At 43.7% G+C, this 26,899-nt stretch overlaps 1 protein-coding gene across 2 annotated transcripts in view; it reads left to right on the forward strand.

Moving 5' to 3' along the window:
- DMXL1 (Dmx like 1) overlaps positions 1 to 26,899 on the forward strand; it is a 2,236,090-nt gene that overhangs the window by 1,526,129 nt on the left and 683,062 nt on the right. For both annotated transcript variants that reach the window (XM_086961064.1, XM_086961065.1), the window contains one exon: positions 18,566 to 18,651. In XM_086961064.1, the coding sequence (XP_086817190.1) occupies positions 18,566 to 18,651 (86 nt within the window). The remainder of the gene's footprint in view (positions 1 to 18,565; positions 18,652 to 26,899) is intronic.

Here is a 26,899-nt window from a genome sequence, read left to right on the forward strand (position 1 = left end):
AACCTACCTCTACTTTCATGCCCGTAATGGGGACTGATGCTATAGACACTTTCTCTGAAGCTGTTATTCAAGATCTACGCAATTTGAGGAGTACTACGAAATCAAGAAACGAGAAGCAGAACTTTACCAACAAACAACATTTGGCACTCAAACAGTTATGTGAGGACTCTTCCTTAGTGTGCAAACCCTCGGATAAGGGGGGAAACATAGTGTTGCTCACCAAGACACAATATGAAAAGGAAGCGCTACGTCAGCTTAATGATCCCAGCACATACATGAGAGTTACGGAATCTGTATATAACACCAGCATCAAGGATTACCATGATATGATCCTTAAGTGGTATAACAACAATATGCTGAGTTGTGACGAACATTTATTTTTAAGATGTCTAAATCCGGTAACTCCTACTTTTTATTATCTGCCAAAGATACATAAGGACCCATTGAATCCCCCTGGTAGGCCTATTGTGGCTTCTCAAGGTAGTCTCACAGAACATTTGTCGATTTATATAGACTCTTTTCTTTCTCCACATGTGGTTAATCTAAAATCATATTTGAAGGACACGAAACACTTTTTGAACTGCATTGAAAGCATAAATTGGTGTGATGGGTATACTATGTTGGTCATTGACATTACCAGCCTATATACGTGCATAGTGCATGATGAAGGGTTATCAGCTATTTCCTGGTTTCTGGAGAGTAGACCAGTGAAGTATTTTGAGCATAATAAAATGCTGCTCGAATTTCTACGATTCTGCCTAAATAACAATATTTTTCTCTTTGGTAAGGACTTTTTTAAACAGCTTACGGGAGTGGCGATGGGCACCTGCTCCGCCCCCAGCTTCGCGAATTTATTCGTGGGGTGGTGGGAGGAGCAGGTGGCCTGGTCTCCTGTCAATCGGAAATGGAATGATCTCGTGAAATGTTGGTACCGGTATATCGACGACCTCTTTATTATAATGGAGGGGTCAGTTGAATTGGCTAAAGAATACATGGAGGTACTTAATATCAATCATAACAATCTGAAGTTCTCAGGAGAAATCAGTCAAAGGGAAGTCAATTATCTTGACCTAACAGTTTTTGTTGAAAATGGCAGTCTTCACACTAAACTCTTTCGCAAGGCGACCGCTGGGAATTCCACCTTATTTGCGACCAGCGGCCACCCGAGGAGCTTAGTCAATAGTATACCCTATGGTGAACTACTACGGATAAAGAGGAACAACACCAAGGAGCAGGAGTTCCGTAAAGCGGCGAGTAGTAGCATACAGAGATTTAAAGCAAGGGGGTACAAAGATGGGGTACTCAGGCAAGCTTTAAGTAAAGTTCATAATCTAGAAAGAAAAAGACTACTAGAAGATAAAATAGACAAAAAGACAGACAATAAGAAACTGTTGGGGGGTCGTTTAGACTCATAACTACCTACTCGAGTAATGCTACAGACATTAAACGCATTATGCGTAAGCATTGGAATATCCTGATGACGGATAATGTCATAAAACAAGACTTACCCTCTTATCCTTTGGTGACTTTTAGGAAAGCGAGAGCACTGAGAGACTATTTAGTCCATAGCTACCATGAAGAGTTCAAACCCAAACCCAAGTCAGAACCCATGAAAGGTTTTTTTCCTTGTGGACGCTGTAAGGCGTGTAAAGCGAGTAAACGTACCACACAATATAATGTACCAGGGGTGAAACAGCCTAGGAGAATACAGAAATTTCTCACATGTACCAGGCCATACGTTGTGTATTGTCTGACATGTCCTTGTGGCAGAAGGTATGTTGGAAGCACAACGAATCCAGTGAAATTGAGAATTTTAGAACATCAAAGAGTGATTCAAAATGCGGATGTGAGCTATCCTGTAGCTAGACATTTTGATAAAGAGCATGCACGTAACAGGGATCTGTTATCGTACTTTTGTCTAGACTCTGTCCCATTCAGTGTAAGAGGGGGGGACAGATTACAAAAGCTCAGGCGACTGGAATCGCGATACATTATTGATCTACAAAGCAAGATGCCTATGGGACTGAACATGCATGAGGACTTGGCTGTCCATCTAATATGATTGACATGTGATATGTGTACTGTTACTGATTAACCATAACCATTGCTTCCTTTTCCTTTTACTTTCCATGTTATATTTGTCTATGATGAATTCTTCAAGTTCAAATAAAATTTTATTAGGGTAAACAAAATTGTCATTACAAAAAGTAATATGTAATATTCTTAATGTGATTTATATTGGGTTGATACATTGTACCATCATGTTATTTATACTGTGATGATTAGTAGCCCATACAGGGCAGTATAACACAGTCTTATGTGTGGGTCTGATGGCAGTAGTATGTCATTATATAGCCCATTCAGGGTGTTATGGAATGCGAGCTAATTTGATCATTTGATCTTTAGATGCTTATGAATTGTGGGTATCTTGTCAATTTTGATCTTTAGATACTTTCGAATTGTATGTATCTTGCCATATTATTAATGTGATACAGACCCATTCCAAGATGACGGACATGGTTTTATCTCCGTGTCCTACTTCTATGTTTAGCTGTGATGACACGTGATGGTTTAAATGCATTGTGTTCGCCGTGTTTTCCGTCTCATTACTGAGGAAGGCCGAGTGCCGAAAGCGCGTTTTTTGAGAGAATAAAACATCTGTGAACTTATCCTGGGAGTGCTGCTTCCTGATTTCCCGTTCCATTGCGGGGAGGGATTTTCGAGCCGATATATATATATATATATATATATATATATATATATATATATGATACTTATTTAAATATCGAACCAACCCACATACACTGGATGATGTCATCAGTGATGTCATCAGTGATGTCATTTGAGATGTCATCAGTGATGTCACTGACCATGTCATGAATGATATAATATGTGAAATCATCAGCAGTGGATTGCGGGTGCGCAAGTTATTCTTAGTACAACTAACTATAACGGAGGAATTTCAATGGTTTTGTACGAGTGAAATGTCCAGCTAACTATAAAACCCCTAAAACCTATGGTTTTTTTTCAGGGAATTTCTAAGGTTTTTTAAATGCTAATTCCTAACTATAACATGTCTGAAAACTATGTTTTTTTCAGTGAATATATATATATATATATATATATATATAACATGTAGCCGCAGATTCCTGATCTTAAAATTCTCCTCAGGCTTCCGACTGGATCTGGAAATTATTTACAGCAGTACCTCTGCACGGCGGTAGAGGGTGTCAAGCAAATTCGTAGCAGCATCATTCTCTGGATGTGATGCTGACTGAGTCCATATAAGCCCTCCTTGACCTAACATGCTTATATCAGTTTCTTCTTTTCCATGCTTCAAACGTGGATCCGATCAGCTGTTCCTTTGGCCGTTTTTTTTTGCTTTCCTCGACGTTCTCATCAAACGAAAGTGTGCCGTTAAACAACTTCTGATGTTCTCAGGCTTCCAGCCTTTTGGGTCCTGTGTTCGACAAATGTCTGCCACGGACCCTCACTCTGTTTGTATGTGGTGCCTGGGGGCACACCATGACTCCAAGGAGAGCGACTCCTGTTGTCAACTTCGACCTATGGCGCTGAGGGAACTTAGAATGAAGTTCCTAGTGACGCGAATGTCACAGTCTTTCAAGATTTCCCATCGATCTCGGTACCCTTCGCGCTCCACGGTTCGGCCGATATCACTCTCTATTGATGTCCTGAGGAAAGTCACAACGCAGGTGCTCGAAGTTGCCTCACCACTTAAAGCCTGTTTCCGATCTTCGCTTGAAGAGTCAGCGCACAAGTCTACGCCGTGCCTCCCAACCTACCCTGGAGCCGGGGTGGCTCTGACCCACATGAGAGAATATTACAATTCTCTTCATAGTATCTTTGGGTCTTCACTTACTCCTGGAGTGCCCTTGGACCCCAGGTAGGATCACGAGGCTGTGACTGTGTACAAGCCGACTGGTTCGCCCTCGGCTTCAGTTGGGCTTCTGGATTCCAAATCCGTATTGACGCCGGTACACAGCCCTTCGGAGTTACCACCTTTGGTGCCTGGGTCTGGTCAACTGACAATGGGGTCTGGTCTACTGACGGCAATGTTGGTGATGCTCCACCTCTTCCCTTCTCAGACGCCTCTTTGGTGCCGGATGGCGTCAGATGAAGTGCTGGATGCTGTACCAGTGGAGACACCTATCTCACTCTTTTCCTTGGCTCTCTATAGCCCTCCCCCTGTTGTTCCTTCTAAGGAGCATGATTATGGAGGTGATGTTTATATTTTCGCCATCCCATCTTTGGCATGGCTCAACTTCCTATGGAGTCTAACTGGTTGATTGAGTTGGAAGAAGCTAGTAGCTTGGAGTCCACCCCAGGTTTGGGCCTCCTGTTTCCTCCTGGTTTGGCTACGGAGGCTAGCTCCTGTCTGGCGGATATGCTCAGACGAATTTTGGATGGGACACTGCCTTCTGTGAAAATGACAAAAGATCCCTTACTTGGCGTCCTGCATCAAGGCCATTCAGGGGTACATCCAGTGCTTCCTTATAGTGAGGATCTTTTTGATATATTGTTGGGGGCTTGGGCTAAATCCGAAATCGCTCTATTTCTCACAGACACAGCCCGGCCTGTAGATTTGACATGTCTCATCAGACTTCCAAATCATCATAGTTTTGTGGTACAGGTTGCTTTGGCCACCCAAAATGTTGATTTTGTCACTGCTATTCCTCCAGAAAGAGAGGCCAGAAGACTAGACACTTGTGGCCAGCATATTTTCTCCTCCACCAGTTCTGCACTGCGATCCTTTAATACTTCTTGTGCCCTTAGGTGCTTCTCTCATGCATTGTGGGGCTCATTGGAGCACCTGCGACCCTCCCTTCCAGAAGACTCCTGGAACGATCATTTTCCTTTAGTACGGGATGGGCAACAATCGGCTAAACTAATCCTTTGCTGTGGTGTGGATGCCACTGATTCTGTAGGTCGGGCTATGGCCTCTTCAGTGGCACTACGTCGGCGTGCGTGGTTGCGCACCTCTGGGTTTTTGGAGGCTGTTCAAGCCACCTTGATTAATATGCCTTTGGATGGTGCTCATCTGTTCGGCACACATGTAGACTCTGCTTTGAGGAGGCTTCGAGGCAATCGGGGTGTAGCAGATTCTTAATTCTGCCATCTGCTTTCCTAGTACTCTTGCACTAGGTTTGTTAGCAGAATGTTTCCTTTTTCATTCAAATATGAGCAAATCATAGGGCGGAGCCCATTGGCTTTCTTTTTCAAACCCCCTCTATCAGGGTGACACCCTGTGAGGTGTTCCTGCTTGCTGCTGGTACTTTTATTATACTTATACTGTCAGTGACAGGTTAAGTTTCCAGTTACCTGGGATATATATTATTTTGTGGCCTATGTGCGTCTGTTCTTACAGGCTTCTTTCTGACGCTAGTTTTTCTACCCAAGTACATTTTGCTTTAGTTGCATGGATGCACTTTGCCTTGTTCCCTGTCCTACAGGGACCATCCTTTGTATGCCTTATAGGCATTTGGGGATTTACTTCTGGTGCTTAGTAGCCCTTATTGGGAATTCAGTTTTTGTCTCTGTACATGAAGTGCTTGTGAGTTCCACAGTGCACCAGAGTAATGTAAACCTCTCCCCTCCCCACGCAACCATCATAAGGTTTACCTCTTATATCCATGGGGCATTTTTTCTCTTTACTGGTATCCTTCTTTCCATGAAGAGATAATGGAATGAGTTGCAGGATTCTTGGCCTGGGTAGGGTTTTAGCTCTGGCCTAAGACCGCTGAGTGTTTTTGCAGTTATTGTAATTCTCCTCTCCCTGTGTATTGGCAAGAAGGTTTTAGCCCCTGATCTTCCAAGTTCCTTGTTAGTATATAGCTCAGAGGTGCATTGGGTATCAAAGGGCCCTCTAATACAATGGTTTATATCCTGCCACTACTGCAAGGGTACCTTGGTCTTGTGTCATCGACCTTGCAGCCTTTTTTCTGCTTCATCTCTTGAGAGGATGTTGTTACTTGTTGCATTCTGGAATGCCTTCTACCCTTTATACCTATATGTTTTATTTATTTACCAATTCAGATCCCAGCCCAAGAATTGGTTACCAAGGAGGCTGGGGTCTCCCTTTTCTCCAGTATTGAATCTTTTATAGATTCACACGCTTGTATCTTCTCCGTCGTCATGGTGGGATTGTTGTGGTAGTTAATAAAGAAGAACCATAGAAGTACATAGAAACCATCCCAAAAGAGAGTCAAATTATATCAGTTGTCAGTCTCCTTATGTAGGTCCAAACTTCGGCCAATGACAGACCAGCCCTAGACCTCAGCTTCCCAGTCAGAGCCAACAGACCTCAGATTTCTAACCGCACATAGTGTGTTAGGGAGTCTCCCTGAGCTCTGCTCAGTTTTCCAGTGGTGAACTTTTGACCTTGTTTGAATTCATCTCCAGGTACTGTTTTTTTCAAGCTTCTTTTCCTTAAGATTTCTGAGGCTGTTCAGGCCCTATAGATCCTGTGGAAAGGCAAGGCGCTTTTCTGAAGATCCATATAGGGATTGCCTTTATCCTAAGCATAAGGCCACAGACTGTAAATACTGCAGAACCTTTTCCACAAAAACCATAAAAGATAGAGAGGCCAGGCTATGATTATGGCTCCAGAAAAAGAAATCAAGATCAGAATCAGGACCTGATATTCAAGAGAGTCCTGGGCCTTCTTCGGCTGAGAAGCAGCGTAAAAAATGAGGGTCCTACCTCATTAAAGGCTGATGTGAAGAAATTACAGGCAGAGAAATCCACGACTGCTGAAAAAACAGCCATTTAGCCAAAAGAATCGAGCCTGAAGTAGTCATCTGCTGCCTCTCTGCCTTTCACTCCTCTCATACAGGTTTCGTCGACGAAGAAGGCACCGTAAACGGACTCGTCATTGAGATCTTCATCTATATTCCGACTTCTGTGGTGAAGTCCTCTTCGTCGACGGCCGTGGCGATGGCAACAGTGACAACGATTTCTTCGTCAATGGCATCGACGATGGCTTTGACGTCGACGACGGTCTCTTCGACGACGATCGCATCTACGACTCCGTCAATGGGAACATTGTCGTCGTCGACGGCCCCGTAGATGGGCGCACCATCAACTGTAGTCTTCAAATTACTTTCTTGACCAGTATCGGCGACGGTCACTATCCGGCTTCTTCCGTCGTCAACGGATCATGAACAGCTGGTACCAAAGTAACCAGTATTTTCACCGTTACCCGAGGTCTCGCCATTAGTTCCTTCTCAACTTCTGGCTACAGAGGAATCAGGTGATGACAATCTATTTGGTCCCGTCTATAGTCCCTCTCAGCTCAGAGTCAAATGCCAGGAAACTGAGGAGGAAGAGGAAGCACAAGCACAATCTGAATATTTGGAAGGGGACTATTTATTTTCAGTGCGCTCTCAAGATCAACGTTACAACTCTTTTCAAGAGCTCTACCCTTATGAGGCTTATGAATAGCGTCAGGAGGTTTGGAGGGATTCCATGCTGGTCCCAGTCTCTCTTGTCACAGACCTGAGACATATGTTTAAAGATTACTATAAAAGATTTCCGTACTCTCACGCTCCAGTTTGACTCCCGATGGTCCGAGTATTCAGGTAGGTCTGCCTCCTCCTGTGGTTACTCCGCTGCCTGTTGCGCAGGTCGAGAAACCGGCTCCTCCTCGTATTACGGTTCAAGATGATTGCATCGAGAGTGACGCAGACGATCAACCTGAGGAAGGTGAGCTCACACAGGATACAGATCTTCTTGGACAAAATTAGGATGATTACGTGGTTCCATCTTCTCCGTCACCTTCACCTGCAACTTCTCCACCAGGAGACATTGGGGGCTTCCATGAAGTTCTTTAGAGAGCCTCCAAGAGCTTTGATTTGCCTCTTCCTCTGGTGCAAACCGAATGTTTCCTTTACGATTGTAAGGACGCATCAAAGAAATCGGTTCGATCCATCCCGATTGTTGATTTTATTTGGAGTGAGGTTTTAAAGATAATGAAGAATCCAGTCTCTGTTCCAGCTGTGTTACCGAGGATGGAGAAGAAATACAAGGCACCTGATTTCGCACCAGCATGTTTAATTGGTCATCCTCGTCCGGATACCATTATAATGTATGCTGCCCAGAGGCGTTCTAGGAATCCCCAATCTCCTTGTGCTGTGCCTCCGGACAGGGTAGGCAAACGCCTGGACAATATAGGCAAATGTTTTGCGACTATGGCGGCTACTGCTATCATGGTCTCTAATGCCTTAGCAATTTTAGGAAGGTATGACCGCTAGTTATGGTCAGATCTGGCTCCTCTTCTCGAATTCCTCCCAGAGGATAAAAAGAAGGAAGCTTGCAGGAGGGTGCCAGAGTGTCTTCATAAGTGATTGACTCCGCAATGGATGTATCTTCCATTGTCTTCAGGCAAATGGCAGGTGCCGCAGTCCTTCGCAGGCAGGGCTGGTTAAGGGCGAAGTCTTTACGCCCGAGGTCCAATCTAAGGTGCTGGTATGCCCTTCAATTGAGAAAATCTTTTTTAAAAGCACATAGACAAAGAGCTACAGGACATTAGAAAGGATACTGAGACTGCACGTTCCTTGGACATACTGCAACAAAGGCGATTCCAGTCCTTCTGAGGTGGTAGAGGTAGAGGTCAATTCCAGAAAAGACAGTTTTACAAATATCAGCCATATGGTCAAGAAGGCTACAGATCACAAAATGGAGGACAACACCAGCAGCAGTTTCGTACTTCCAACATTTCTTACAATCAGCAATCAGCTAGACATAAGTCTGCAGGACAAGGAAAACGTAAGGATTCCTCAAGAAGTCAGTGACGTTTCTCCTCCTCCGGTCACCTCATTTCATTTTCAACGTCTTCCGTCTTATCACCTTTCTCCATTTCTGAATCATTGGCAATCCATCACAAAGGAAAAATGGGTGCTGGACATCATCCAACACAGCCACACCTTAGAGTTTGTCCACAAACCCCCTCGAACTACTCCTGCAGGAAGACACATCACCATCACTTGTCCTTGTTAAGGCATGAGATTTCAACTCGACTAAAGAAAGGGGCAATAGAAAAAGTGCCTTTCTGCCAACGAGGGAAAGGCTTGTATTCCAAGTTCTTTTTAATAAAGAAAAAATGTGGGAAATGGAGGCAAGTAAAGGACTTAAGGCAGTTAAACAAATATATCAAAAAGCAGTTGTTCAGAATGCTTTCGCTACGGGAGATTCTTTTATTAATAAACAAGGGAGATTATCTAGCATCCCTCGATCTCTTGGACGTTTACTTTCACATTCCCATTCATACAAAACATTGTCAATTCCTAAGATTCAAGGTGGGTAGAGAGCAATACCAGTTCAAAGTTCTGCCATTCGGGCCTTCGCTCAGCTCCCAGAGTCTTCACGAAATGTATGGCTCTGGTAGCGGCTTTTTGAGAAGGCACGGACACCAGGTTTACACCTACCTGGACGATTGGTTGGTGAAAGGGGCTACATTTTCAACGGCCAAAAAATCTACGCAGGCCTGGCGGCGGCTCTTCAAGTCTATGGGGTTACAGCTCAACATGGAAAAGTCACATTTGGTTCCAAGCCAGAAGCATGTTTTTCTAGGAGCGCTTCTAGACACAAGATCAATGAAGGATTATCCCACTTCAGAACGGAGACACAAGTTAATGCGCTTAGCATCCCTTTTACATGCAAAAGAGTACACTTCTGTGAGAGTATACAAGTCATTACTGTGGATGCTGTCATCATGCATCCCATTCATTCCAAATTGTCGGCTGCATATGAGACCTCTGCAGGAGCAGTTGGACATGCAGTGGGTGCAGATGCATGGCTCCTTCGAGGACGTCATCTCTCTCTATTCCAGGCAATGAAACAGTCTCTGTCATGGTGGGAAAAGGAAATCAATATCTCTCCAGGCCTCTCGTTTCAACCAGATCAGCCTCATTACATTATGACAACGGACGCCTCAATGGACGGCTGGGGGGTGCATATTCAAGAGCTGCAAATACACGGAAAATGGTCATTTCAAGAAGCACGTTCACACATCAACCTTTTAGAACTAAAGGCAGTTTTTCTGGGGCTGCAGGCCTTTCTTCCCAGGATCCAGGGATCCTCAGTTCTAGTAGGAACAGACAATACTCGAACAATGTTTTACCTTGTCAAACAAGGGGCACCAGGTCTCTCACACTATCAGAACAAACCCAGGAAATTTGGAGTTGGCTAATTCATCACCACATAACATTGCAGATAGAGCATGTTCTGGATGTGGACAACGATTGTGCAGATTCTCTAAGCAGAACCAATGGTCAATACCATGAATGGGAATTGAACATGGTCCAGCTGAAACGGGTCTTCAAATTGTGGGGCACTCTAAAACTTGAACTGTTTGCGACAGAACACAAGAAATGCGAAAAGTTTGCCAGCAGGTTTCCTCAGGGGAGTTCTTGGGGGAATGCTCTGCAGATGCAATGGACGAGGACATTCGCTTATGCGTTCCTACCGTTTCTCCTCATCCCAAGAGTGTTGAACAAGATGAGGAGAGAGCCATGTCAAATTATTCTCATAGCTCCGGCATGGCCGAAGCAGTTTTGGTACACAGAGCTTCTCCTGTGTTCGATATCTCCACACATTCTCTTCCCTCCGCTGCCAAATCTACTCTCAATGAACAATGGTCAAATTGTTCATCCGCCAATAAGGTCCCGAAGTTTGTCTGCTTGAAACCTCACGACTATGAATTTGCAGATTTAAACATCTCTCCGGATTGCAGGTCCATTCTCCAGCGGGCCAGAGCTCCTTCCACTAAGAGGTCTTATGTTGCAAAATGGAAGAGGTTTTGTCATTGGTATGAGAGTAAAGAATTACATCCTTTCCTATCAACTCCAGAACAGATCCTGCCCTACTAAGCTTCATCTAGCTAATGCTAAATTAGCTCTCTATCTATAAAGGATACCTAGCGGCAATTTCCAGGTTTCGTAGAAAACCAGGTGATCTTTCTTTGTGGTCAACAAGAATCGTTAAGGAGTTTCTGAAAGGACTCTTCAAGGTTTTCCCACACTTAAAGACCCTGCAGTCCCGTGGGAATTGAATACAGTTTGCTCTCAATTGATGAAATCACCGTTCGAGCCCAAACATAAGGCTGATTTGAAATATGTTTCTTGGAAGACGGCTCTTCTCGTAGCGCTCACATCGGCTAGGAGAATCAGCGAGATTCAAGCTTTCACAATTGCTGAGCCCTTCCTTCAATTCAGACAAGATAAACTTTTATTGAGAACAACTCCTCAATTCATTCCTAAAGTTCCAACTTCTTTTCACTTGAACAAACCAGTTGTTCTTTCTACATAATTTGGGAATCCTTCAACCAGCGCGGAAAGAGCTTTGCACTCTTTGGATGCAAAGAGATGCATCAGGTTCTACATGCACAGGACAAAAATATTCAGAAAATCAGACCAGTTATTTGTGTCATTTACATCACCAAGAAAGGGTCAAACCCTTTCAAGAAACAGTATCGCAAGTGGGCTTTCCTCTGTGATTGTGTTCTGCCACACCAGGGCTGGCAAGCCTTTATCTGCGAAGGTGTCTACACACTCCACGAGGAAGATGGCAGCCTCTACAGCATTGTTTGCCGGTGTATCGCTTCCAGACATTTGTAGAATGGCACCATGGTCCAATGTGCCTACATTTACTAAGCATTACTGCTTAGACTCGGCATGGAAAGAGGATGCTGTTGTGGGTCAGCTGTCCTGAGACATCTGTTTGCTTGAGGGACAGTCTTTCATATCTTTGAATTCCAATGACTTTGTTTATTTAGTTTTCACAATCTATTGTATATTTTACGATTTTATCAATTTTATGATTCATATGTATGTCAATATGTCTCTGTTATGGCATAGGAGGGTATTTGCCTAGCCGGAAGCTAATGGAACTACACTGCTAACTACTTTGATAGAAGCATGTGATTCTATGAAAGAATCAATACTGGAGAAAAAACAAGTTACTTACCTGTACACTGTGGTTCTCCAGTGTTTATATATTTCATAGATTCACATGCTGGCCTTCCCTCCTCCTCATCTAGTCTTGCCACTTCTGAGCTCATGTTATTTCTTACCTTAGAAAACTTGTATGCAAAATCTAATGGTCTGATGGCTCTGACTGGGGAGCTGAGGTCTAGGGCTGCTCTGTGATTGGCCGAAGTTTGGACCTACATAGGAGGCTGACGACTGACAAAGTTTGTCTCTCTTTTTGGATGGTTTCTATGTACTTCTATGGTACTTCTTTTCTAACTACTTCAAGACTCCCACCATGACAATGGAGAAGATACAAGCATGTGAATATATGAAAGATATCAATGCTGGAGAACCACAGTGTAGTCACTTGTTTTTTCTCGAAGGTTCTACTTCCTCCTCAGAGGGGGTGATAAGGATTCTATCCCTCAATAGTTGGTTATACCACTTCTGCTTTAAGGATTTTAATTCTCTACTCTCCCTCTCTTTTTTTTTTCTTATATGTGTTTCTTTTTTCTTTTTTAGTGGTGGTGTTGAGAGGTTTTGCTTTGTATATGTCTTCTCTCCTGTTGAGACAGGCGTTGATCCTTGCGGTGCTTGTATGCACTGCCATCCAATATTTGTACTCCATCTTTTATCAGAAGCTTCAGTCCAGACTTGCTGCCTGATTTCTCTGTCTGTTGGATAGAAATTGGTGGTTCAACTATACCTTTTGATGGACCCAGTGGTGATCTTCATTCCCTTCATAGCAGAGTTTTTAAACCTGCTGTTTTCTTTTAATTTCCTGTCAACCATATGATGGTAGCCTCGTCAGTCAGTAGCGTTGGTTCAGGGGCGGTTGGCAGTATTTTTCTGGGGTGGGTGCTGCCTCCACTTCCTCTCTGCGCTTATATGATTCCCAATGTATGTTTGTGTTTATATCCATCTTTCGATGGATACATTTAGTCTATTGGCTATTCCTCGTTCCTACACTACCCAGTCTCCCCTGTTTACCACTGGAGGCTCTAGTTTTCTTTCCTGACAGGGAGGATAATACTTTTGGTGTATCCTGATGCATTTGTGTGTATATATCTATTTTTATATATACCATAGGGCATACGTATCTGCTTTGGTAGCTACGCCTTTCTTGGAGCTCTAGCTCGGCCTTAACTTGGTCCTTGCTTATGCATTTTTTTGTCCTTTCTCTTCTGTGCTTCTACGTTGCATAGTCCCAGAAGGTTACCTTTCCCCTACAAGGGTTTTTTCTCCTACTGAGAATGGTCTCTACCAAATGTTGTTCTTCTCGCAATACTTTTTTTCAGCATTGATGGGATCTCTCTCTCTTTCCATCATGGATGTGCTCTGAGATTCTCTTTTTTCTTGGTCCCACAGGGTAGTGTTAGTTCACATACTCCACAATAAGGAGCTGGAGCTCTAATTCAACGGTATGGGCTCTTGTCTTTGTTCCTATAGCCTGGTCCAATCATAGATTTAGTTGTTTGTATGAAGTGTTTTACTCCAATTCTTTCTTATCCCTCTGCTGTTGGTAATGTTGTTCACATGTTTCTCAAAGTTTTGTAGACTTCAGCTCTCTACGGGCTTCCCACAGTGGATCATTGTTGCTTCACCTATAATTCTTTAGACAGCCTTGTCACTTTATCTCTTATGGATTGGTTGGTACTATTCAGGGATCTTTTGTGAGTTCAGTTCCCAGGGATGGTGTTGCCTGGGTATCTAATTCTAAGATAAGGAATCTGCAGCTATATGTCTCTAGCAAATGGTTTGTTACTTGCCTTCGGTAACGCCTTATCTGGTAGAGACCTGATCTAGCCACGGATGTTTTAATGACCCATCTTCCCTGCTCTGTGAACTGCTGGTCCTGTTACCTACAAGATCCCTTTCTTGGCATTCTGTTACATTTCTTTAGGACTTCGTATTTGTTTGACACAAAGATTTCTCTTTAATGGCACACTGTTTCCATAAGCAGTTTCTGTAAGTGGCGTTGCATTGTTGGTGCTAAAAATAGCCACAGAAAAAACTGACGTTAAGGGAGGGCTTATATGGACTCTGTTGACATCACATCCAGAGGACTACGTCATTACTGTGTCGCTCAGTGCCCTCTACAGACGAGCAGAGGTACTGGTTAAAAAAAATTCTTGATCCTGTTTGGCACCCGGGAGAATTCAAAGACAAGTAATCTGCGGCAAGATCGTGTCTCTAACAGATAGGACTTTACCGAAGATAAGTAACCTATTCAGAAATTCAGAAAAAACAATAGTTACAGGGATGTTATAATTGAGGTTTCAGATTTTACACACTTAAAGTCATAGAAATTTAGCAGTTATAGTCATCTCAAGAACTATAACTCATGCCCAGTCATACTGCAATAGGGGGAGGGGAGGCACGCAGCCTCCTTCCCTGGGCTGCTATTGGCCCCGGGGACCCCATCCTGCGGGCGGGAGCCATCTTTTCATGTTTCCCTGTTTGCTTCAGTGTGGGCAGGGAAACAAATGAAATATCGACTCCCAGCGGGTGGGGAAACGGCTGAAAAGTTCTCTCCCAGTAGGCGGGAGCATTTTTCATGCGGACTTGGTGATTGCTTCCACATGGCGAAAGCAAACACAGGTTACCCTGCTTACACCAGTGCGGAGCGGGGAAACCGATATGTCCCGGGGGTAGGCAGCCTGGGACATATCATATGAGCTGGCCCTGAGAGATGGGGGCTCCAAGGCATTAATGGCCCGGGGGGGCTGCCCGCCTTCTCCCCTTTGTAGTTGCAGCTGAGCCCCAGGGGTCGGTGTACCCGGGGTCAAAATCGGCCCAGAAAGGAGGGATGCATGCTCCCCGCCCCCTTTTTGATTACAGCTGGGCCCGTGGGGTTAGGGTCCCTGGGGCCGAAATTGGCCCATGAGGAGGGCTGCATTTCCCCCTCCAACTTGTTTTTAAAAGGGGGGACCCGGGGGATGGGGTCCCCGAGGCTGAAATCAGCCTATGAAGGGGGGCTACACAACTCCTCCTCTCCCCATCTAGGTCTATTGTTGCTCCCCCCGAGACCTGCCCCACCCGGGGGAGGGGGAGCATAAAAAAAAAACCAGCACAGGAGACCAAGCTTTTTTTTTTTTTCTTTTTACTGCGGACCATCTGAATTGGCGGCAGCATTTAAAAAAAAAATCTGTGGGACCCCACCACCAGGCCTAGGGGGTCAAAGTGTCCCTATCCTGCCCCTCTGTGTGTTTTTTTGCCTTTTTTGGGGGGAACTCTGTAAAGTCCAAGTCCCAAGATGTCTGCCACCACTTCCTAGTTGAAGTGGTGGCAGCCAGTCATGGCATTATTGTTGGTGCACGGATCGACTGCTGTTTGTCCGCATCTCAAGATATACATTGATCTTTTTTTCTTTGACAACTCCAAAACTACTGAACAGATTTACACCAAATTACAAAAAGCACTCTTTCTGGACCAGGATTTAGCTTTCTGCCAAATTTGGTGTCCTTCCGTTCAGCGGTTCGGGCTGTAGTCATTTCTAAAATCTCTATGGGAAATTGCATGCGCAAAACCTGTTTTGTGACCCCCTCCCCTTTCCTCTGTCCTGCTTGACGAATCACCTCAAAACTTTCCAGATAGCAGCTGAAGTGACTGGCACACCAGTTTTGACAATTTTGTGAAGATTCATCAAACTGCGCCAAAGTTATTAGGAAAACAAAAAATGCTTTTCCAATGGAAAGTAGGTCCTAACTATAGCTACCTATTAGCTTGAGAATGCCAATAGGTAATTACCCACTGCCAGTCACCGCTATGTAATTATAGTTAGGACCATGCTTTCTTAGGAAAATCGTTTTTTGACTTGCCTGTATCTTTAGCTCCGTTTAACGAATCTTCACGAAATTGACCAAATAAAGTTTGTCGGTTATCCTAGTTGAGCATGTTAATTCGAAAAGGAGTTTGACACGACTACACCCGGAACCGCTGAACGGAATTACACCAAATTTGAGAGAAAGTGAGCTGTAGGTCCAGAAACCGACATTTTTGTACATTGGTGTAATTCTGTTCAATAGTTTGGGAGATATTAAAGTAAAACCCTACCAATCTTGTGCTGAGATCTGATTGGCTGCCAACCCTTAAACCAGGAAGTTTTGGCAGCCATCTTGGGACTCCGAATCAGCAGAATCTCAAAAAAGGGGGCAGGCTAGGAATACCCTGGCCATTAAGTTCTGGTGCTGGGGTCCCAGAGGGACTCCGCCAGGGCAAAAATGATTTTTTGTTATTTTCACCAAAAATCGCACTGGATCCCTGACTATGGTGAAAATGAGAGAAAAAAATAAATAAGTACAGGCTACCACACTTGTTTTGAAAAAGCCCTTGGGTGGGACAGGTCTAGGGGGCATTGTTTAAAAAAAGGAGGGGTTGCATAGGACCCCACTCCTGAGGCTCTGGGAGCCCCGGGACCACCACCTCCCTGGGGCTTTATTTATAAAAAAAAAAAAGGAAGGGAGCGCAGGGGCCCCCCTTCCTGAGGCTCTTAAGCTCCGTGGACCACCACATCCCCAGAGCATCATCTTTTTAAAATGGAAGAGGGATCTTGCGGACCCCCTCCCTGGCTTTCTATAAACCCCAGGGACCACAACCTCCCTTTTGGCTGAATAAATAGTAATGGAGGCTGCGCGGAACCCCCTTCCCCCTGAGCCCCAGGGACCACCACCTCCCAGGGGCAAAATAACAGCTAACGGGGGCCCGCAAGCGCCACCTCCCAGGCCTAAATATTTTTTAAGTGATAGGAGAGGGTGACTGACTGGCCCCCCTCCCTGGCCACATACAGCCTCCCCATGGAGGACTCAAAAAGTAAAGGGGGGGTCGCAAAGCCCTCCTCCCAGGGCCATTAATGGCCCTGTGAACTGCCACCCCCCAGAGCCGGCTCATGCTATGTCCCAGTGTGCCCATCCCTGGGACATAGCTGTGTGCCTTTGCTTGAGGGGAGTGGACAGCTCCCACCAAGCTAAAGCAAACACTCTGGTTCCAGTGTGCGGGAGTTGTCAAAGTGTTCCCGTCCACTGGAAGCAGAGGTTTAATTTCTTTCCCTGCCTGCAGACATGCGGGCAGGGACAGAGATAAAACTATTCCTCCTGCACGCTATGAGCTGCATTTTCAGCAGCTCCTTGCATGCAGGAGCTTTGCCGGCTCCCGCAGGAGGTGGGGAGCTGGCTGTGACTGCGTGGACCTTGAAGCTCTCCCTGTGGTCCCCACTCTGCACATTGGCTGCACCTGCTGGGACCAGGGCACCCAGGAACACATTGCCGGGCTCCGGGGGATGGGGTCTCCAGGGCCCCAGGGAGGGAGGTGGTCCCCATTCCCCAGTCAATTGTGGCAGGCCCTAGGGGGGATGGGGTCTTGGGGCAATTTGGGTGGCCGGGCAGCCACTTAACCTGTTGAATTATGGATGGGCCCTGGGGGATAGGGTCCCTTGGCCCAACATTGGCCTTGGGGGGGGGGGGGGCCCAGAAGGCTTCCCTCCCCCATTTAATTCAGACCATGTTCCAGGGGATAGAGAGTGAGCAACTATTTGAGGGTGTGTATAGGTGAGTGGGTGTGAGTGGCTGTTTTGGAGGGGAATGTATTTGTGATTGTCGATGAGTGTGTATGTGAGTAGTTGTATGGATTTGTGAATGGGTATGTATAAGTGGTTCTGTGGGTGTGTGAGTACTTGTATGTGTGAGTGAGTGGCTGTGTCAGTGTCTGTATAGTCAGTAGCTGTATTGGTGAGTGAGTGTCAATGTGAGTGGCTGTATGGGTGAATGTGTGGATGTATGAATGGTTGTATGGATGTGTGGATGGGTATGTAAGTATGTTGGCCTAGTTTTATGGCGGTGTGAGTCATTATTCTCACTTTACTTTCTCACAATTTTTAACCTCACCTGATGCGCCCATCAATAAAGGCAAATACCTGGGATACATTAAGATATTTTTAATCCACTGACCTGGATCCCTTCACTGTCCAGTAGCTTTTATTTAAGAACTCCCTTCTGAGCCTAGTCCAACAGGAGGTTGAGTCTTCCCTGGAGGTATTATCCTTCGAGGATAAAGAGAGGTTTCTGAAAATGAAGCATGACAATTTGTGTGAGGCTTCCTCTTCCATAAGGATGACTGACCCCCCCCCCCCCCCCCACCACCCCCAGCACTCATATAGTTTGTGACTGTTCTAGTAGGATATTTTGTCTATAACAATTTTTGTTTTGAGGCAAGAGTATAAATTGTGCTTTCTACTCTGATAACCTGCCTGGAGTTTGCTATTTTGCTCCGAGTCGACAAGCCAATCGGTAATTGTGATACACCTGAAAGTAACCCAGAATTTAAGACACTTACTTAGTGGTTTAAATCAAGAAACTGGGTCTAGAATAACAGTTACTGAAAGTGGGTTAGACATTTATTGTTTTTTAAAGTTGTCAGATGTATAAATATTCTTCTAATATGCTCATTTGTTACATCATTATTTTCAGCCCTGTATAAGCTGTCCCTTATTCATTGTACTAGTGTCCATGTACACCTGCCCTTTTTAAACTACACGTATTATTGCACACTTACATTATGTCTAATTTTTTTCTGCCTTATAGCTGGTCTTTGATGCGGTTGGCAATGGTGCAATTGGTTATGCAGAATCTCAAAACGTTCTATCCTCTTGCTGGTCACGACCTTTCAGGTAATACAAATATATAAAACATTAATTCACAAAGATTAAAAAAGAAAAAATATATAAAATAGATGTACTCCATTGGTACACGGCCTCAAAGATTGGCCTTACTGATAGGTGTCGCCTTTATTGTGCGAGCACAGACCCACGCCCATCTTGCAGTGATTTTTGTTATAGCTGGACTATGACCTTTCCAAGATACTCTCAACAGTATGTGGAGCTAACACTCTTGAAATGTTTTTTGTCAAACTTAAAAAAACTTACTGCAGGATGATTGTCAGTGGCTGTGTGTTCGCACATAGTAGCCATCTTGTAACCATTTTTTTGTGCTATATCAATAATTTACGGTTCCAAAATGGATGACCGTGTTTGTGAACAATAAATTAAGAACTAACATATGTTCATTATGCTTCTCAAATGTTGAAAAGTGAAAGGCCCAGGAACATTGGCAATTGCTGTACTCTTGCAAAACAATTGCAAGTAAATAAAGCAGGGAGTGGGTGGCAGGAAGGGAGGTTGGGCCTAGACCATTTGAACGGGGTGGTGGAAGGGGAGGCAGGATGAAAGATGGCAGAGAGGCAAACCGAGGACAGCGAGCTGGAAAGCAATGCACTCTCACAGAGTGATAAAATGAAAATGAAAAAAGTAGTACCCTCATAGCATTGGATTGATACAACTCATCCAATCAAAAAACATGGAAAAAAGAATTTGTGATGAAAGCCATTGAATAAGGAGCAGGGAACCGAGATATATGGAAAAGAAAGCCTTTCCCAATGCCCACTTATTGTATTGAAGACAACGAGTCCTTGACGGCTAAAGCTGTCTGTAGATGAGACCTGAAAAAGAGCTGTAACTTTCAAAACTGTCCTCAGGCAATCCTAATCCCTCATGCTCCACAGTGAGAGTCAGCCACAAGTTAATAGCCTCTGTTCTTTTTTCTTTCTCTTGAAGGTCATAAGCACTGAATTGTCTTGTGGTATGCTGTTAGGCGATCTATCAGTCTCTCGTTCTATCTATCTATTGATAGATATAGAATATATAACTTTTGACATATTGGGCAGATTCGTTTGACATTTGGCAAACTGCCAACTCGGCTAGCCAGCTTTTAGTATGCTAAATTTCGTGAAGAGCCATACACAGGAAAAAAATAGTTAGGAGGGGGGGGGGGATATTTTAAGATTTATCCCCTATACAAAATTAAGCTCTTAGCTACAGCATCAATGACTTAATGGATTTTCACCAAACCTGGCATAAAAGTAGAACTCTACTCAAAGTGGGGGTTTTCGTTTTTTTTTTTTAAATCAGTTCACTAGTTGTTGAGATTTTGGCATTTAAAATGGGTATATCTCGGTTTAAGTTCTCAATTCAATCCTGACAATCCCATTTTCAAATTTTAAGAGTGTGCTTGGCTGCATTATGGGTGAAATATTTTTGGGGAACAAGATGATGCACAAGGAGCGCACCATATCCAAAACTCACAGCCTATGATATGTATTTAATTTGAACCAGGTAATCCATTGTTATTCCACTTTTGTCAGGAATTTCAAAATCCATACAGAGACCACATGATTCCAATCTTAAATAATGAAGAAATGCCCAACCAAGCTTGTTTCTACAGCATGATGCAAATCACATTACATCCTGACAGTGTTGGATTGGGTTTAAAAATCGGCCCGGGCACGGTAAAAAAAAGTGGCCCACATTTGCATATTGTCTTTACGCAAAACAAAGCTTCAGTGATATTTTATTTAAAAATGCACGGATTCGTTTACACTGGTGAAACAAACCTAAAAACAAGTGAGGCCACTTTTGGTCAGGCCCCCTGCCCCCGCTCAATATGCGCCCCAGCAAGAGAAAGAGACTAACAACTCTGCCGTTGATAAAAGGGAGGTAATGGACGCCCATCTACCTCCAGAACGGCCACTCAGGCACCCACTGGGACGCTGGCAGCAACGAACAACGCAGAAGCCACCCAAATCGGCCCCCCAGGCTGCTAAAAAAAAGCAGCCCACAGCTGGAATTCGGATACCGGCCCCTTGGGCATTGCCCGACTGGCCATGTTACCAGCCCAACGCTGCATCCTGGGTAACCGTGATGGTGAAGCTTTTCGGGCTAATGGCCCTTTGTCAGGGATAACTACAATGTAGAAAAATAGTCCATCAGTAACCCTTATTTCTATGTTTATTTTTGTCCATGAGTAATTGTCTCCTTTTAAAAGAAAATAAATTGCGGCCAAATTAGCGCTTCCAAGGAGTGCAGGCATTACTGATAATGCTTCTGTTGCTAACTACTACAAACAGTAGATCTGATATAACCACTACTGGTAATTATTCTAAACAAAAGTATTACCAGTGGGCGTATTTTCGGTATTAACTAATTATAATGGTATCCTTAGTGGCATTGATTTTGTTTCATTCACATTGCCATGCTACTAGTACTATTACTGCTACTAGCGGTACCTCTACTACTGTTGCTACTGCTTCTATGCTATACAGTAAGTTCTCTTGCTTCTCCTATAGCAGGTATTAGAGTATCTGATTACAAATACTACTTCTGATACTAATAGTGCTATTACTTACGCTGGTACAACTATAGCTACCAATAAATAGTGCAGGACAATGCTATACTTTGGCCCTTATTACAGGTGAAGTCTCAATACTAATTTGTAAGTAAGTAACTTTAAGGAGGTTTTAGGCTCTTTGAGATCAATTTATTTAATGTGTGAGCTTTCTCTGCAGTTTTTATTTTGAGGTTTCTTTTACGACCGTCAGGGAGCACAATTTATTGTTTAGTACGTCAGAATGTTCCTGCTGATGGAGGTATTTTCTGTTATTCTTGAGGTTTTCAGTGATAACATTTCATAAAGCGTTGTGTGTCGATTTCATTATTGAACAATAAGTCATGTAAATCACCATCTCCAGGCAATGTTTAACAAGCATTTAAAAATGCATTCGGTTTCGCCTTATTAATGATATTTTTGGGGGGTTGGAAATTTTAGCTTGGTGAGCAGTTGTGCAATATAATTTACTGAAACTTTGTAAATGTGTTGACATAACGTAGAGGGTGGGTGGCTAATATAAAGTAGAACAGGAGAAGTGCCGGGGGCTGGATGACGTAGCGTGGAAAGGGAGGAGTGCAGGGGCTGGGTGACGTAACATAGAGCGGAAGTAGTGAGGGGGCTGGGTGACATATCATAGAACCGGAGGAGTGCGGAGGCTGGGTGACATAGTAGAATAAGAGGATTTCGGGGAGGCTGGGGACATAATGTAGAATAGGAGGATTGCGGGGTGGTTGAGTGACATAACATAAAACTGGAGGAGAGCGGGGTAGCTGGGTGACATATCGTAGAATGAGAGGAAAGCGGCCGGCTGGGTGATATAATATTGAACAGGAGTAGCACCGCTGTGAAATTGGCCCCCACCGCTCCAAAACTGGCGCCTCACCCTTCCAGCCTCTCGGGGAACCGCCCGATGCCCGCTAGGGCCAGTATGGTCCTGGTGTGAGGGGAACTTGCGCAGCCATGTGTGCCATGTGTGCAAGGGGTGTTTTGACTGCTGCTTGGCTGTACAAGTTAGGGGAGCTTGCACAGCTGCTCTGCTGTACTTGTGTATGAGGGTAGTTTGCTCTGCTGTACTTGTGTGTGAGGGAAGCTTGCACTGCTGCTCTGTGTAATTTGTGTGCGAGGGAAGCTTGAACTAATGTTCTGCTTTATGTACCAGTCAGAACACGAATTTTGTGTATGGGCATTGGAGTTGGAGTTTACAAAGCAACTAATATTAGACTTCAACACATCCTATTTTGTCAGATGAGAAGAGGCAGCCAGTGACCATATAATTAATCCAGTACCGCATAATGTGTTCAGTTAAGCCAATAACTTGGGCCAACAAGGGGACATTTCCCCTCTTAAAAATACTGCCTCTCGTGAGTGGGCCTCAATCACTGTTATCCGAATTACACACTGTCCTGAAGACTAACCAAAGTCACTGGAATTATGAGGTCATGGAGGCTCAAATTATGCTGCCTGGTTGGCTAAATTCTGTAACATAAAGCGGCAAAAACGTTGGCGATACAATTTCGTAATTTTGCTACTTTGTGGAGAGGTTACTTATTAATCCCTGCAGGATTTACCACTGTACTCCATCACACTTGGGAGGTTTTTTAAAGGTAACGTCTGCGCTACAAACAATATTTTGGAAAATAACCCAGATAGTGGATTATGTGTCAAGTGCTGTAGTTGCAGCATAATAACAAAACCCCTGCGGCACAGCGTAACTCCAGTGACCAGAATCCATAGAACTGGGGTTACAAAAATGCACCAAGTGAAAATTAACCGGGAACCAAGTGTTCATGCTGTGCCTTGGTGCTGTTGCAATCCTTTGCGCAGGAACATGCCCACACATTCTAATGCCACACCACACACCTGCTCATGTCGGACAGCGGCAGGGTGGCCTCTCAGACACCTGTAAAGCAGGTGTTTCCATCCAGCACAGCTCATAGCATCCATTGTACAGGTAAAAGATGGGCAGCAAGGATCTCTCTCACCCCCTAAATATCCCTACACTGATGCATTACGCTTGACTTTACTCCCCATGAATATCTGCAAACCAAATTAGACGCCGGCCTGTGGTGAAGACACAGATGTCACAACTGAAAGTGCAGCAATGGCACACTTTACATTTTAAACATGGTGCACTATACAGCTGCGAAGACCAAAATTCCTGCCTCCACAGGATTCCAGCACTGATGCAGCAGGGGACAGCGCACAGGCCTTGACCTGTTCCCGGCGTGAGCTCCCGTCAATTTCCTGTCTGTAGCTCTAGGTAAGAATATGAGGCTTCACAAAAACCTGCGTGTGCCCCGGGGCAAACAAACGTAAAGGGCAACACAGGGGCACAGGAGGTAAAGGGCCAAGTTTTATTTAACAACAAAAAAAAAAATCAACACTCACCCTGCAAGTGGTCACACATAGAGACTTGCACATGGAGAAACCAACATTGCCGAACTTCTGTTTGCATGCATGCTTTCACTACTCTCTCTTTTTAGGTCTCGCCGAAGCAGCGCTTGCGCTGTCTCTTCGAGGCATACTGTATCTGGGACATGGGCTTCAAAAAAATGCTGATCTTTTTCTTTGGTCCTCTTTATGTCCTATAAAAATGCTGGATTTTCCTTTGGTGAAGCAAATATAAGGAGATGATGGATGGAGCGCAGAAACTTTTCAGACACTCACCCCCAGTCACAGGTCTGGGTTGAATCCATCATCATTCATTAGCTCACTTCGCCACCCCAGTTCAGTCCCAGCCATATGCTAATCAGTTTTGTCCCTGTTCCTCCTGGGAACAGTCAAGACTGAATTGCCAAGCCAGGTCTTCCCTGGACCGGAAACAAGCATCATGGGGCTGGTATCAAGGTATCACCCCTCATCAGCCAGGCTAGCTTGAATCCAGTGGCAAAGTGAGTTTCTTTGGTGAAAACACTTAGTAGTCACTCCTTTTGGAATTTTGTATCCTCCCATGAGGACTGGTTCTATTACATGTGCTGTTAGGCTTTTATGTTATTTACCATACCTTGTGGGTTGATTTTTCCCTTTTGGAGCTAAAACAAACAGCACGTCTTTTGCTCATCAGAACCCGATGGCATCTGCTCCTGCACTTCTTCCCACCTTTTTTGTGCACTTCCCCGTCCCATCAGCATTTTTTGTAGTGCTGGTAATTATATTTGTCGAACATTAGCATGTCTTTGATCTTGCTCATCAGACGCAGGTGGTGCCTGCTCAGTGCACTTCCCCCTCCTATCTGCATGTTTTTTGGGAATTCACCCAATCCTGTAACTACAATCATGTTTTTTATGCATTTAAATTTAATTGATACCTCCTCATGTGTTTTATAGAGCAGACACTGAGGCTCAAACCCGGTTACACAGGCACAAAGTCAGCAGCTGTTTGTTAGGCCACATCCCTAATTTGTTTTTCTAGACGACAGTGCCCAATAGGTGCTTGCAGGTGTCTCCAGTTAAGCTATTTCATAGGGTAAATTTTCAGCCGATCACAAGCTGTCCTGCAAGCTTAAGCCTGTTGTAGCCAATCTATAGAACGCACACCCATCCAATTGAATCTGTATGTGCTTTAGGGCCTAGTTATGGGCTCTTCAACTCCTGCAAACCCTATCCTTCCCCCTGTTTATACTGTTTCATTTTCAACCAGGGAAACAATAGCAAACAATGATTTAAAAAATCCCTTTCTTCCTACAATAGTAAGAACGTTACCGCTGATATCTAAAAACTGTTGTAGTTTTATTAAGTGTCCATATGGGGTAACTGATCTGATATCAACACTGATGTGGTCTGTTACATAAAACCTCAAATATGAATTTTAAAAATCTGTGATCAAAACACAAAGTACACTTCATCAAAGAAATGGAAATTGACAATTCCTTGTTGTCGGGAATCTGAGATGAGTCATAGAAGTGAGTAAGGAGCAATTCTTTAGTTTCATTTTCCCTGAAGGGCCCTTTAAGACGGGGATCCGCTCCTCTGTTCTAGTTTGACATAGACGGCAGAATCCTGCCATCTATTGGCCAAGAGGCATATGTATATTTGTGTCTTACCCCCTGAACATGTACTGCATTCGGCGGTTATTTTATTTCTATCACTTATGGTGTTTTACTAATTTGTATGACTCAAAATCTAATATTAAAATTGTATTGAATAGATATTAAAATCGTTACGATATATCCAGCTACTCTAGTCATAAGCTGTAGAAGCAGTATCCAAAATCTAATTCTTTTTTTTTTTTTTAAAGATTTTTGGTGTCCTCATTTTGCCAGCTCTCTTGCTAGATTTTACTCTTGTCCTTCTGGAAACCATCTGGGATAAAAACCGAAAACAGGGAGGAAGAATAGTAACCCACAAGTATACTGCTGTTTCCACTTCCATCTCCTTTGCATACTAGGTCGACTGAGGTATAGGAGACACCAGGGCCGACAGCATGTTTGGCTTAATGATTGGACCCACTTGCCTTCTCTTTCTACTCTACCAATGGAGCCCAAATCTTATCTTTACTTCTTGGATCACAGGCCATATCTGACTCACTTGTGTATATATGTATATATATATATATATATATATATATATATATATTATATATATATATATATATATATATATATATATATATATATATATATATATATATATATATATATTCACTGAAAAAACCATAGGTTATAGACCATATATAGTTAGGAATTAGCATTTACAAAACCTTATTTTACTCACACAAAACCATTGAAATTCGCATATATAGTTAGTTGCACTAACTATATATCGCGCACCCGCAATCCACTGCTGATGATGTCACATATTACATCATTCATGACATGGTCAGTGACATCACTGATGACATCACTGATGACATCATCCAGTGACTGTATGTTTCTGTAAAGTTAAAATATTTCTTACATATTGAAGAATGAGTGGATGTATAAGTGTCTGGATGAAGGATTTAGTAGGTGCATGACTGACTGTATGAGAGAGTGATTAAATGTGTCTCACTGAGTGCATGGGTTAGTGACTAAACTGTCTTAATTTGTGCATCATTATATCTGTTGTTCTGTAAACTGCTGAATGTGTTGATCAGTAGCTATATGAGTAACTATATGGGTTATTGATTGGTTGCCCAAGTATTTGTATGGGAGAGTGAGTGTGTGTGTGTGGGTGGCTGGGAGGTGTGTGACTCTGTGCATAGATGTGTGAACAGTTGATTCACTAGATGTATGGGTTCAAAACTGCATGTGGAAACAGCTGTATGGGTGGTTGACTGTGTGCATGAGTGTCTTGGTGAGTGAATGATTATCTCAGTGCTACATGTCAAAGTAAGTACATATGTAAAACACAGTACATGTGAGAGTTGACATATATAAATTACTGTGTATAAGAGCCAGTGAATGTGTGAGTGGCTGCATGGATCATTGAAAACTTGTATCAGTGATTGTATAAGAGAGTAAATATGTGTTAGAATATGTTTGAATAAGTAAGGTGTGTATAACTGTATAGTTGAGGAAATGGAGGTGTGATTGATTCTTTGCATGACTGACTAGGTGTATGAGTAACTCCATGGATGAGTGACAATCTGTGAGTGTCTGTTTACACTGAGTGTATCTAAGGTTATATTAGAGTCTGAAGAGGTTCATCGTATTATCACATGAATGATGTCATCGGTGATGTTGTCAGTGATGTCATTTGAGTTGTCATCAGTGATGTC

Source organism: Lissotriton vulgaris, chromosome 3_1 (genome assembly GCF_964263255.1).
Source record: "Lissotriton vulgaris chromosome 3_1, aLisVul1.2, whole genome shotgun sequence".
NCBI lineage: Eukaryota > Metazoa > Chordata > Amphibia > Caudata > Salamandridae > Lissotriton > Lissotriton vulgaris.